Genomic DNA, 14,041 nt, shown 5'->3' on the forward strand with positions numbered 1-14,041 from the left:
TGCTTTCAGTAAGCATTGGCAAAGTTAGTTCACACTGACACAAAGACTGATATCAAAGGTCTAGTCAGGGCTTTTATGAGACATTATTCATTTCAATGTCCCGCCAATCATTCAGGAACAAGATGGTGGAATTAAGAGAGAGATAGAGAGAGAACGAGACTAAAGAGAAGAAAAAGTCGTCAGTCCAGCTCATCCCAAAGCCCCAATTAGACGAACAGAGTTGATAATATCGTAATGGAGACCCACAGATTCACATCTAGTCATTTCAGGTCCCCCCATTAAACCTTCCAATGTAGTTAACATTGATTCCGCTCTGGCGCTGCGGAGAGAATGGACTTCATAAAGGAAGACAATAGCTTTTGAATTGGGCTCAGCTTTGACATAATTGCTTCATAATTGCGTAGCAGTGATTTGCATTCACTTTGTGGCCCTTCCCATCAGCCAATTAGATCTGCTTGTTGATTTATGTGTGTGATGATGGGAGCTGATGGCTTTTGTCATGGTTCATATTGATGAGGGCTAAATACCTCTTTTTTTGATATTCGTCGTGGGGGTTCCAGAGGAGAACAGGTTAACGGAACCACAGGAGATAGATTGATGGGTTTGTTAGAAGTCTTGCGTTGAGGAGTTGATTGAGCCATTATTTGGGAAATATTTAAGGCTTGATCTCTGTTTGTTGAGAATTTCGATTCAATTTATAGTGATTATGTGGATTAATTGTGGTGTAAATGAATGGGGTAGTGTGCTTTATTATGTAAGCCGAGATACTTTTATTTTGACAGGATTTATGATTATTCATTAGCTGAATGCTTATTTGAACACCTCATATTTGGTGTGTTTTTTTTTTTGTTTTTAAAGCTTGTCAATGCAAGGGTTGTAATTAAGTTCTTTGTTTCTGAAATGCAAATAAATTTAGACTGTGAAGATAAAAAAGAAAGATTGAATGTTTACTTAGACTTTAAAGTGCAGCGAATTATAAACAAATACTCATACAGGATATGTGTGACCAAATAAATGTGGCTACATTTATTGGTTAGGCTAATGCTCTGCATGTCAATAAATAAAAGCCAAAAAGCCTTCTTATAGCTGTCTCGACATATTAAGCTTGGATAAGCGAGAGTGTTTTCACAACAAAGCAATTACTTCACCTTTAAATGCAAGCTTTGCTTTAAAATATTACTCTTACCTTACTGTGTGTGTGCATATGTGTGTGTGTGCGAGACATGAACACGGAGGTCGTATAACTCGGCGTAACCGAACAGTGAAGTGTGACCAGGGATGTCACTAGAGAGTCCTGCTATACGCTTCAGCCTCCGTAATAAATCATTAGAAGTGTACGCTTTCATACCATCTCTCCCTGTGTGAATACTCACTATTCCCTTAATTACTTTTAATTGTCTTTTACTCTTTTATTTCAATGCTAATATTCATTTTAAAATGCATTCGGTAACCCAGTTTTCAGTCTTTCTTGTGCCTACTGGATTTATACCTGTGTGATCATAAAGTGTAATAGTAAAGGTTACTATCAATGATAGAGACTATTAACTTCAGGAGATTGATGTGACTTACCCTCACGTAACTGTCGGGCCGCCATGACTTTGAGGGGACCCAAGTCCATTTGCTGCACTCTTCATTTCTGAGCGCATTCATGACATTGAGGGAAAATGAGGTGAACCGTGCCTCCTGAACTGAGAAATCAGGCTCTCTCCGGATACCACCAGGCTGCTGTTCCGGAGGCCACATCTAAGAGAAGAGGCGATCAGATGTGTCAAGGATTGACTGGGATTACAGTTCATCTGCCAAGAACAGCATCCTTATTTAAGATGCAGTGCAATACAAAGCTCGACTGCACTGGGAGAATGGAAACTGAGCTTTTTAGAAGTGAAGTTAGGATGGAGTCTTCTGTATCTTGTGTCTGGCCTGAAGCCTCTGTTCTTTTGTGTTTGCAGTTTAGCCCGCTGTGTGCAGTCAAGTACAGTTCAGTTTGGCTGAAGAGTAGAAAGAAAAATGGCAACCTTACGAGTGCTTTCTGGTTTAGTTTCTCTATTACTTTTTCATATTTTAGATTTTTTAAGGCTAACCTTTATTAAAAAATTGTGCAGATGACCATTTGGGAGCATGGGTGTGTAAAAACAGCTGATGATAAGAGCAAAGATATCCTGCAAAATGCACTGAATTTGTGTTCTGTAGAAAATGTTAAGAAACTTCACCAGCTTGATGCTCTGTATTAATAGTCATTATATGAATTTATAACATTAATAAAGTTAAAAAGAATTCATTTCGTCTTCAGATATCAGTCTGAATAATCAGAATCAGTGGAGAAACTGATGCGGTGCATCTCTATAAAAATATAGTTACACAATGGTAACTTTTCATAAGGGTATCAGTGTAAGATAAATTATGTAATATTGTATGTAACCGAAAGTCCATGTAATTGAAATGCATGTATGCTACCTCTTTTAAAAACTTATTTAAAAAAAAATATTTCCAGAGTTATGTTTCTTTCTTTGAAAGGTTCATTGTGAACGTATTAAGAGTTTTCTTGTTTTGTTTTGTTTATGAACCCAGAACCTTTCAAAAGAATCTGAATCTGAACCATCTTGTTTTAATTCCTTTTGATTCTTATTGGGTTGTATACAGATTCAGCATTAGGAAGATGACATCAATACAACCACAATTGGTTTTCCTCTATTGTAACAGTGTTTTATTGACTGTTTCTGCAGGCACTACAGTGATGACAATGACAGCCTATGATGCTGATGATCCCAACACAGACAACGCAGTACTGCGCTACATCATCTTGAGACAGTTACCCAACAAACCTTCACCCAATATGTTCTACATTGACCCGGAAAGGGGCGACATCGTCACCGTGATCTCGCCCAACCTGCTCGACAGAGAGGTACTGGCTTTCTTCAACTGTTTCTTCTATGTGTTGGGTGACCTTCAGATACATAACATCTATGACAAGAAACGTTTACGTACATCTTATCTATCTTATTAAAACAATAAAGTGCTGTTTTCTTAGCACTAGAGGACAGCCATGTCTTAAAGCCTGTCATATCTTATGGGATAAAGTCCCCGTGAACCGGAAGTTGCGATCATTTGTACTTCCATATTCTGACACATTTCGGAGTGAAAAGGAATTTAAATGAAAAAGGCTTGCGTTTTTCACTGCCCATGACTGGATGTGTAAAAACAGTTCATTGATTTTGACATGAGACTGACAGTTGAATGGGTGGAGTTAACGGATGCTCCGGCCAAACAGTCTGATTACTTCATTTGAGATGGAAAGTCATTTCGGGACGGAATTGCATTTTCAGATTTTAACTGAAGATTATGAGTGTACATTCATTTTAAAAAGAAAATGACCCGCATTGATAAGCTATTTAGTATAAACGCTGCAATATTTCATGAAGAAAAGAAGAATTGTCAATTTTTATTTCACCAAGACTTTAAATATATAACGTCCGTTTGGCCATTTTTTATATTTTAAGTAGCTGTTTTCTGAAAGCTTCTTGACACAAGTCTTTAACCGAAGAGCAACGACAGAAGATTACATTTCGAGTCAAGCTTTGCAAACAAACGGCCATCCAGAAGCTAGCAGGAGCAAATCTGCCGGGACAAACAATAACTGTGGTGTGTTTTACTGTTTAACTATCCTCAAGACGCCTTTAGAGCGAGCAGATTAGAGTAGATTCTTCCGCATATTAAAGCAGGGTTTTTAATGTTGTTAGGAGGCGGGATGAATGCAGGACGGTGTCTTGAGGACGGGGCATGTTAGCGCCGCATGCTAATGAGCAACCCGAGGCGGCACGCTCACAGCTCCTAACCAGAGCGAGACAACAGCATGATTGCTTTTGCTGCGGGGTGACGAATACAGGAACATCAATTCGGTCCGGTACTGGAAGAGGAATATTAGCTGTTGTCAGACACTTAGAGCACGGTTTAATTGAGGTTATACACACTTATCCAGCAGCATCGGCTGTGTCCGACAAGGCCGGTAGAAAGCCTTCAGCTGGAACAGAACGAAAGCGCCATTAAATAAATGTTTGGAGTGTGTGCTTGATTTGTAATTAGGATCGAGATGTCATGTACTGAAGATGTGTTTATGTGACAGATTTCTTTCTAGTCAGACACATGATGTTGACAAAATCTGCTATCGTCTGTCATTGTAATATCTTATTGTAACAAGATCCGCCAGTGTGACTCCCATGAGTTCGTGCTTCGTACTGTTGGAATTTCGTACGCATGACAGATGTTTTGCACAAGAAGCTCCAGGGGATTTCAGGTGTGTGAGATGGAGGCAGGTGTGCGACGTGTCTGCTACAGCGCGTTAAGTAGTTGAGATTTTTTGGTAGGATTGCAAATAAAGCTTCGTCTGGCAGCACATTTTCTTTGATGGCCCGGCTGTTTGGTCCCTGAACTTTAAACGTGAGATACTACACTTGGGGATTTCAGCCAAATGTGTATTTTTTACAAATTTACCTCCCCATCCACCAGGGTGCTTTAAAATTCAGGCAAAATTGAAGAATCTATTTTGTTGCGCTGAATTGAAGTCGATTCACCTCTCTGCCAGTCCCTGAACTCTCTCAAGCGTTAAATCTACTCAAGATATGCACATTTATTTCTTTGATGCCGTTTTTTCTCTCTGGTTTTGTCCCTGACACTGTGGATCAATGGTGGGAGGTAATTTCTCGCAGCTAATAGGTGAAGATGAGAATTGGTTTGAGACTCAGTGTGACGGCAGAGAGATAAGGCGAGAGCAATGGCACTTGAATATGGTCTTATACATTTTAGCAAACATCCCTTTTTGATGTTGTTGTCGGGACTATAACATTTGCAAGTTGTAACTTTTTCGTTAGAAATAAACAAAAATCACTAGAGCTGCTTATATGAATTTTTTCAATAAGCCTTCGGGACGAATTTTGGTGACATGTCAGTTGTTTTTAGCATACCTAAAGATAATTATGTAAAGTATTTTGCAGTTTTTATGTTGCGAAACAAGGCAAGAAGAGGCAATAGTTATCGATTGCAGATTTAAAGGGACAGTCCTCTCAAAAATAAAAATTATTTTATCTTTTACTCATCCTAGAGTTGTTTCAGATCTGTATAAATGTATATGTTGTGATGAACACAGAGGAAGATATTTGTAAGAATGCTTGTAAGCAAACAGTTATTGGATACTATTAACTACCATAGTAGGAAAATTGCTTTATAAATTTCTTTGTTTGTGTTGAACACAAAAGGAGATATTTTGAATAATGTAAGAAAGCAAACACTTCCGTGGCCCTTTTGACCACCATTGTAACTTTTCCAACTATGGTAGTCTAGGGCTGGGCGATATATCAAAGATTAAATGCCGCCATATCTGAAAGCTAGAGGGCGCTCTTGCGCAGAATCTCTGAATATGGGAAACAGAAGAAGAACATTAAGTTCCAGGAAATGTCAGTGGTCATATTCTATCGCTGTTCTTCCAACCTTTTCAGGTATTTTCATGATAATAAAAGTATATTTATAGTTAAGATGTTTGACGAGTGTTGCCATTTCAAATGTACGTTATAAACGACTTAATTTCATAGTGATAGTAGATCAAGCAATACTTTCTATACTGATTAAAGAGCCGGAGTTCACTGAAGAGCTGTGCATCTTTGTATACTGCGGATTTGGCTTGATGTGTTTGCATTATATGCAAATACATCATTTATGTTTTTTTCATAAAATCTAAGTTGTAAGACTGTGACTAAGAAAGTTGCATCATTTAGATGTTTCTGTAGCATGTTTGCAAAAGTGGCAACTGGCAAGTTAAATTTAATCATCACATTTTCTTAGCATTTATAAAGTTAAGCTATTGAACGCTGTTAGAAAAAATTGCTGACCAAAACAAGAATACGTTTGAATGCTTCACGAATGTTTGGGAGCTTTATAGAATCTAAAACATTGGTTTGATAAAAAATCAAATAATGTCAGTTAGGCTAGTTCAACTAATCATTTTCCGACACCTCATAAAAACGTCAAGAAAAAGGTTTCTCAGCACGCATGCATCCCTCTTGACAGGTCAAGTGTGTTTGTTCATCTCTTCAGATCAGCATGCGTTACTAATAATGTTTGCCTTATGAAACTTCTGGTAGGGTACCTGATGTTCCAAAGCCGACATGATTATTCAGGCAGAACTCTGTTGTCAAAAATAGGAACATTACAGACTTTTGGTAAATTAAATTCTTCAATCATCAACTGTGCTTGTGGAATATTAGTTTTTCCAAAAACTCATATACACTGAGCCCAAAAACTCTGGGGTCTGTTCATGGGCACCTAACAGCTCAATACATGCACCTGTCATGGATCAGAGTTTTGTTCTACTGAAGTGGGCTTTATGCATTTAAGTGTAATTGTGTGTGCGTTGGGTTTATTTCCGAGATTAAGACTGTGTTTTACTCACAGGCTGGGCTGATTCTGAGACACGGTGGTCAAAATCCAATGATGGAACTAATGGTCATAGCTTCGCCTTGAGCCGCTTGTACAATATGCTGCCAAATCTGCTAAATATATCCAAGTTTGATGCTGTTCTAAAGGAGCTGTCAAAGCAAATAGCAAAATCAATGCATAATATTTTATTAGGACGGGGAATAAAGCTTTCCCATTTGTCAAATCAATGCGTTTCTCACAAATGGTAAAAGTTGGATGTCGAGTTTCAAAGCACGGACTGAGATTCTGTTTGAAGTTTAGTTTTCTGTTCAGTTTAGACTGACTTGACAGATGGGGAAGGGCATGTTCTTGTTGGAGAACCTTCTCAAAGTAGCTTCTGTGGTCAGTTTGCTATCATGGGCAACCCACAGTACATCTGCTCCGGGTCTTGGCAATCAGATGCCTGCCACTAGATCAGACGTACGATTGACAGGCAGAGTAGACCCTTCTTTGTTTCCAGGTCTAAATGACATGGTAGCAGAGTAGATGCCTTAAAATCGATACGCGGTCACAGGGTTCTGGCAGTGCTCTTGGAGTACGTCTAATCATTACAGTCCTGCGTCTGATGAACAGGCAGTGAGCTGTCTAATGCCTGCATAAGCCTTCTAAGCCAGCGACTGAACTAAAAAGGAATTGATTTGGAACACACTACACCGAAAATCTGCAGCTAACAATTTAAAACACACAAATAGTCAACATAATTTCACTGGAAAACCTGTTATACAAGCATGTCTTTTTTATGAATTTCTATGATGTGAATTTTTGAAAAACATGAATTTTATCCCAAAATTATGCTTTAAACGGCACTAGAACGAAAGCACATTATACTATTTGTATTAGCTACCTTGTAAAATAGTTATGAATCGCTTAAGATTGTTTGTCAAGTATGAACAAAAAAAGCAAATGTTGTGTTAAATTAAGTTTAAACCAACTGTTGGGTTTGTCCATATCTACCAACCCAACATTTTACAACGTGAAGAAAGCTAACCTGGTTTTGTTTGTCAGATATATAGGTGTTTTGGTGTCATGTTAAAGATAATTTATTTGGTTATATATATAATTATATATATAGCTATAGCTGCAACATTATTTGATTATTATTTGTCTCCTGATTGTTGATACCATTGATGATTTTAAGATAGTCGATAGTTTTATTTTGCAAGAATGACCAGGTTTGTATTTCTATATATTTATTTTATCTTCAAAGCTTGTAGATTTGTTACAAGATCTATCTGCTTGTTAAGTCTGACGTAACGGCCCACCGCTTCGGGGTCCAACTAATCTATCAGATGCCATAGGAAAATAACCAAAAATGCTAATATACACTCATTCCTCGATCTAAAACTGACGAAAACCCCCATCCTTAATCTCTATAATGAAATCACGAATGGCCACACTGCGATTCATTTCTACAAATTATTCAAATGTGGATATTGGAGATTCAGTGAGCCTGGAGCAGTGGCGTAACTTTGTTTTGAAAAGTGGTGGGTACAAAGACGACAAAAACAGTACTTTAATAAATTCTTTCTGTAATAACTCATCCACGGTCCATCCATAGGCCACTCCGCTTTTCTTCATTCTTTTCTTCATTTCTTCCAAAAAGTGGTGGGGACAAGTCCCACATGTCCCACCCGCAAATTACACCTATGGCCTGGAGACTGTAGTGTTTACATGTTCACTTAATGTGTGATATGAATAAACAGTGCTCATTAACAGCCGTTGTAGTAATATCCTCAATTGAAATGAGTGGAGGCTTAGACCTGGAAACAGTATATCACATCACACCTTAACAAGTGGATAGTATAATACTCACAAAATGTGTATTTTGGGACCTATTTTCAAAACATGAATGAAAATAAAGCGTATTTTTGGACGCACATAAATCCGCACACATTCTTCACACACACACACACACACAGAGAGAGAAACACAATGGACATCCAATTACAGCGGGGTCGTAGCATTGTGATTTCCCTCAGTGCTGCCACATTCACCCAGGACCCAACCGGTCGTTCAAATTACAGCTTCAGCCTAGCCTTAACACTCTCCTGCAAAATAGGCTTTTCAGACACGCTTTCGGACGTCCCTCTAATCTGATCTCTCCCGTATAATTGAATGTCAGTCGCCATATGAAGATTCTTCTCTGCTCTCAATTAATGAATCATTGTGTTTGGCAGAACGGCTAGACAAAACAGACAGGCAAAATATTTACTCCTGCAGGTGGTTCTTGGGTTATTATGTTGTGTCATCTAAATGCAAATATTACAGTGCTGGCGTCAATTGAAAACACTGCATTACCGTATGATTTGATGTGCACTTCAGTGCATAAAAGATATAAACTGTCATTCATTCAGTCATTATTAGGTGGAGATTGAGTTTAGTTGGCTTTGAAATAGGCTTGTGGGTGAGTCTTTTTGTTGCCGCCAGAGTAGCACTGGGTTGATGGGATGGCCCAAATTGCTTTAAATATGCTTTTCATTTGAAATCCAGAATTCTTTCTGTATGTTTATTTATTTATTTCAGAGGCTTTATTTATGTTTTTTTCCCATAAACTCGTATAAGAAATTAAATGTATTATGATCCAAATTTTGCAGTAGCCTACATTTTTCTCCAATTCTGGAAGGCTCTGTCATAGACCTGCATCATTTTTATTGTGGCACATTGTCATTATAGACTTGATACCAGTCTTTAGACTATAGCGCTGGGTGGCTGGTTTGACGTTATACTGCCAAGAACAGCACCTATTCCATCAAGCACTGGAGTAAACTGAAGACAAGTGTAGAGCTTGAAGACAGAAACCCCATCCCACAACCTGACTCAAAACTTCATGTCAATTTCAATAAATATACCAGAGAAAAGTGTCATTCCTCGCTCTCCTCTTTCTCTTTACCCACCTGTCATTGTCTCCTGCTTGTCTAGTGTGGCCTTATTTTTTACTTAGGTGGACTAATTTAAGAGCAGAAAACCACGTTTACAAGAACATCCTGTAGTCTGAAATCACACACACACAGTTTGGTTGTTTGACAGTCGCCCACATGGTTACATTACATATATGTCATATACAATTCTCTGCGAAAGTTCATATCTGCACCTCCAAAAATGGTTTATTTACGTATATCTTTTACTGTAGTGTGTCAGTAGAAAATATCAGGTTAGATTTCTAAACATTCCTTGCATGTATTGTAGGTGTCTTTAAGTGTCTTTGAGACATTCCTAAAGTTATTCTGGATTCATTCTGTCATTTTTCTTCATGTTATAATACTCCCTGAAAAATCTCACTGGATTATAAAGTAATGGCAAAAGAAATGTTTAAACATGTAAATTGATATTTCCTATCTTCACCCTACAGCAAAATATATGAAGTGAAACCTTTTTGACATCAAGCTCTCCCATTGTCCATTTTACACCTTATAAAATATTCTAGCGCTAAATAATTATTAAATGAATTAAAAAATAAGTTTTTTTCTTATTTTAATTAGAAAAGCCCTTAAGAGCCCTTACGGGGACACTTAAAACCTTAAGACTTAAAACATTTAGAGAATTCAATGGAATACAATGAAGTTCATTTTTAAATTTCGTTATAATTTTAATGTTAGAACCGCTACAGAAAACGTTGATAGAAAGGAGGAACAAGTTTTTTTTTAATCCCAAATCAGATTTGAAACCGTTTTGAGACTTAACATTACCTAGTTCCACCGTTGAGTTACTTGAAAGTCTGCCAAAAGTTCACTTAGGGTCTTTATGAAGTGCATAAAGCAGGTGCAGTCCATCTTCAGTGATTAAAAATGGCACCCTCTCTCTCTCTCTTCACCCTTCCTCTCTCCTCTCCTCCTCTATCACGCCTCTGTCTACTTGCATTAGCGCGGAAATGAGATTCCACTAATTAATTAGATCTCAGAGTGCTAAAGATGAAGATTACATCCCAATGAAGGTTAGGAGTGTCAATCACTTTTTTTTCTCTTGCTGTGGATTCCTGGAGATAAATTGAGCCCCATGGGAATTGTGGGTAGAAAAAAGGTCAAGCTGTTAATCCTTCTCTGTTATTAATTGAGCCTTGCTGATCCACTCAGTCAATAAAGGTGTGCAACATTAGAAAGTGAAGGAAATGGAAATATGAGTTCTGTCAATTTCTGGAGGAAGATCTAAAGAAGAGGAAGGGAACGTGTCAGGATATTTTGGGGGATCTTGAGTTTTGTTGATGAGACGGCATGACCTTTGTGAGACACTGATGTTGATTTACATTGTGCACGTCATCTTTAATTCACCCTGATGAACTGAGTGAATGAGAGTTTAGCACATTGAGAAAGAAATAGCCAAATGTCTTCCGTTAGAAAACAGAAAGGAAAATAATAGTGGTTGCAGTTTCGTCTACTGAGGCGTGTCCATTCCAACGAGAGTTATGGTTGCCTAAGTACAGCTAAAGTACTCTTTAGCTCTGATGTTCAGCTCTTGAATCTGCTTTGAACTCACTTCATTTCTTTTCTTGACTCATAAAGGTGAAAGGAGTTTCATTGCCCAACTCTGAGCTCCACCAAATCCTTCACATTCTCACAGACAGGTCAGCGTAGAGACATCCAAAATAAATGCACCGACTTTGCACTATTGAACTTGCCAGGACTTGGCAGCAACCTTCTAAGTTTAAAATATGCATCCTTTATTTTACTGGCAAAGAGCTGGGAGCAATCTAAGCTCAATCTGTCCCCCGAATGGCATATTATAATGGGCAATTGTCGGCATTTATAAGGAACGAACAGGTGGGAGTTAGCCTTTCTGTACCTCAAGAAGGTTCCAAATGTCTCCAATTACCGCACACCCTTAAGATGTGGAAGGAGATGGAAGTGGGTATTATAAATATCTCTGTCTGGCTAGTAAAAGTGTATTGGTGTTTTATTGGGGCTGTAAAGTTGGCCCACGCCTGAACAGAGAAGGATAAAACAGAGAGACCTGAAGTGGGACATATTGTCTGAGTGCAGAAGAACAAAGTCTGGGTTGAGTTTGCAGCTGCATTGCTACTGTACTTTACTTTACTTTAATTTACTCTTGGAATTGAGTTTAGCACATTTTAATATAATAAATTATTTTTGTAATGTAATGTGATGTAATGTGATACAACATAAAACAATACAATAAATTACATTATATGTTTCTGATTAATTTCTATTTATTTATAATTATATTTTATAGCTCTTACATTATCTAACATTTTACTAAAGGGTTTTGCCATTTTTGCAGTATTTTAACTAGCAATAAAAAATGCTAAAATCCAAAGAATAGTACTAAATTGACTCCAGAACTTTTAGCGAACGCTATCTTACAAATAGGAGCAGGATCAGACTTACGACAAACGGCTTGTTCTAACCAGAGCCATTGATAGAGTGAGTCGCGTCTTGAAATGTCGACTCCAATGAAACAGTTTTTTCACAGTTTCAATAGTTCCCGGAAGTTTCTAGTAACGCATGGAGCTGCGACTAAACAGAATAACTGAAATTATAATGGCTTCTAATGCGTTCTATTGTCTCTTTTTGCATCGCGCCGCGTATCTACAGTATGTAGATACTGTGTTCATTTCTGAACATGCCTATTGGCTTGACCGATCAATTTACTATTCCCACCCAAATAAACCCTCACCTCCCAACCCACTCCCTGTTCCCAAGGCATTAAGATTCATGTTTTCTCAGATAGTTGTGTGGGTTGAGATAAGAACAGGACGGGTTCTCTGTCCAGACAGGAGGACGGAGAGGTAATGAAGTGAGTGATGAGTTTCTCTTCTCTTTGACTGAGCCAGGGGTCAGAGATCGCCCGGTGTCCGCAGAGAGAAAGAGAGTGAGATACAGCGGAGAGAAAGAAGGATCATTCTTTTTTCATTTATCACTCTGACGGGTTGACACATGAGGAGACGGAAAGAAGGATGCGGTCAGATCTGATCGTGGTGAACGGGTCACCGGTCGCGCTTTACACCAGTAATAGGGTCCAGAAGGAATGTGTTTTTTTACACCGAACACAGCGATTGAGGTTTTGTTCATGTTGTGCTTTGTTATTTGTCTGTGCCACCATTTGTAATGGTGCACAATTTGAATTGAAACACTGCAAGTGATGGGGCCAGGGGTGTAAATGACTTGAGTAACAATACTTCATTACCATGCTCAAGAGATGTTTTGGAGAAGTACCTTATATGAGGACAATTGAAACCAAAGGCTTATATACTAGCATTCTTTATTGTATTTTCGCGCAAAATTATAATTTTTTTACTCATTACCATTGCATTTACCACAAGTGCATTTTTGTAGGTCATTATAACTGAATCTTCAACGTTTTGTCTGTTTCAACAGAGCCTACAAGCTTATTAAATTGTGGTTGTAGTTGAACTTGTTATTGCTGTTGTATCAAATGTTTTTATCAAAATACAGCATACACCAAAATATATGTCATTTTCTTGTTTGATTTGTAAAGTTTTAAAGTAGAAGACTACAAACACACACTTGTGGTTGATAATGCTTTAACTGTGTTGCATTTTGTCTTTATTGTAATGCAGTTTGTGAGCCAGAACAGGGGTAGTTAATGATGTCATCAGTGCTGTGATGACGATGACGTAATCACTTAATTCTGAAATGTGTTTTGTGTGAATGCAGTGCAGCCCACACAGAGGTAATCAGAAGAAAATGCTGATGATGTCATTAGTGATGGAGTGTTGATGACTCATAAATCAGTTCACTGTGTATTGCTACATACTTCTGTATGGGAACAATGTGCTACCATGTTTTTGTTCGTTTCCCTTGCTGATGATACTGCTGACAGCTGGAAGCATCTGTAGCTATGGGCTATTTTGTCTCTCTGCCAGGATTTACAGCAGTTCTAAAAATGTGGAGCGACAATGCTGAATTCAAAAGTTGCAAGCTCGCATGTACACAAACATTTGGCAGAGATGGTTTGTTATGTCAGCAGTGTATTTGTGTGTACATAACTATATTTTGTGGACAAATTAGTACCCAAAAGTCAGCAAAAACTGATAAATTTGAGCAAAACCATTTCCCATCATTTGGGAATGTCCTTATTTGTAAAAACATTATAAAAATCTAATAAATGTTTTATGCAACTGGAAGTGCATGAAATGTGCTTATTTAGATCAGTAAACATATTATTTATTAAATAATAACATTACTTAATATTACTTAATGTAAAGTCATTCAAATACATCACAACTTTAAACCATTGTATTATGAATTCTTCAAAATGTTTTAGTCAAGCCAAAGGCGCTATTGGGAAAATTACTTTTTATAGACAACAATAATAGCGCATCCTGGGGTCAAAGAATTTCATGAATATGCATAATACAGACAAATTGCATTAAATGCATTAAATTGAAACGTCAGAGGTGTTCCAAGAAAGTTTTGGGCTTCGGTATAGATTGTGTTTTACTGCAAGGTGCTAAATTATTGATTTGGTTTTCCCTGTCATTGATCACAGTCACAAATCAGGACAAATGTGTCTCACAGAGGCACATTAAAGTGGCAGAAAATCAAACTAAAGGAGATAAGTAGGTCCAGATGGAATAAGGAGCCCTCGAACCATGAGTGCC

The 14,041-nt window shown here is 37.8% G+C and overlaps 1 protein-coding gene across 1 annotated transcript in view; it reads left to right on the forward strand.

Annotated features, from left to right (window-relative positions):
* The window catches only part of cdh13 (cadherin 13, H-cadherin (heart)), a 255,361-nt gene that overhangs the window by 171,668 nt on the left and 69,652 nt on the right, over nucleotides 1–14,041 (forward strand). The window contains exon 7 of the mRNA XM_056766740.1: nucleotides 2,724–2,902. Coding sequence (XP_056622718.1) covers nucleotides 2,724–2,902 — 179 coding nt within the window. The remainder of the gene's footprint in view (nucleotides 1–2,723; nucleotides 2,903–14,041) is intronic.

The sequence above is a fragment of the Triplophysa dalaica genome, chromosome 14, assembly GCF_015846415.1.
Source record: "Triplophysa dalaica isolate WHDGS20190420 chromosome 14, ASM1584641v1, whole genome shotgun sequence".
Taxonomy (NCBI): domain Eukaryota; kingdom Metazoa; phylum Chordata; class Actinopteri; order Cypriniformes; family Nemacheilidae; genus Triplophysa; species Triplophysa dalaica.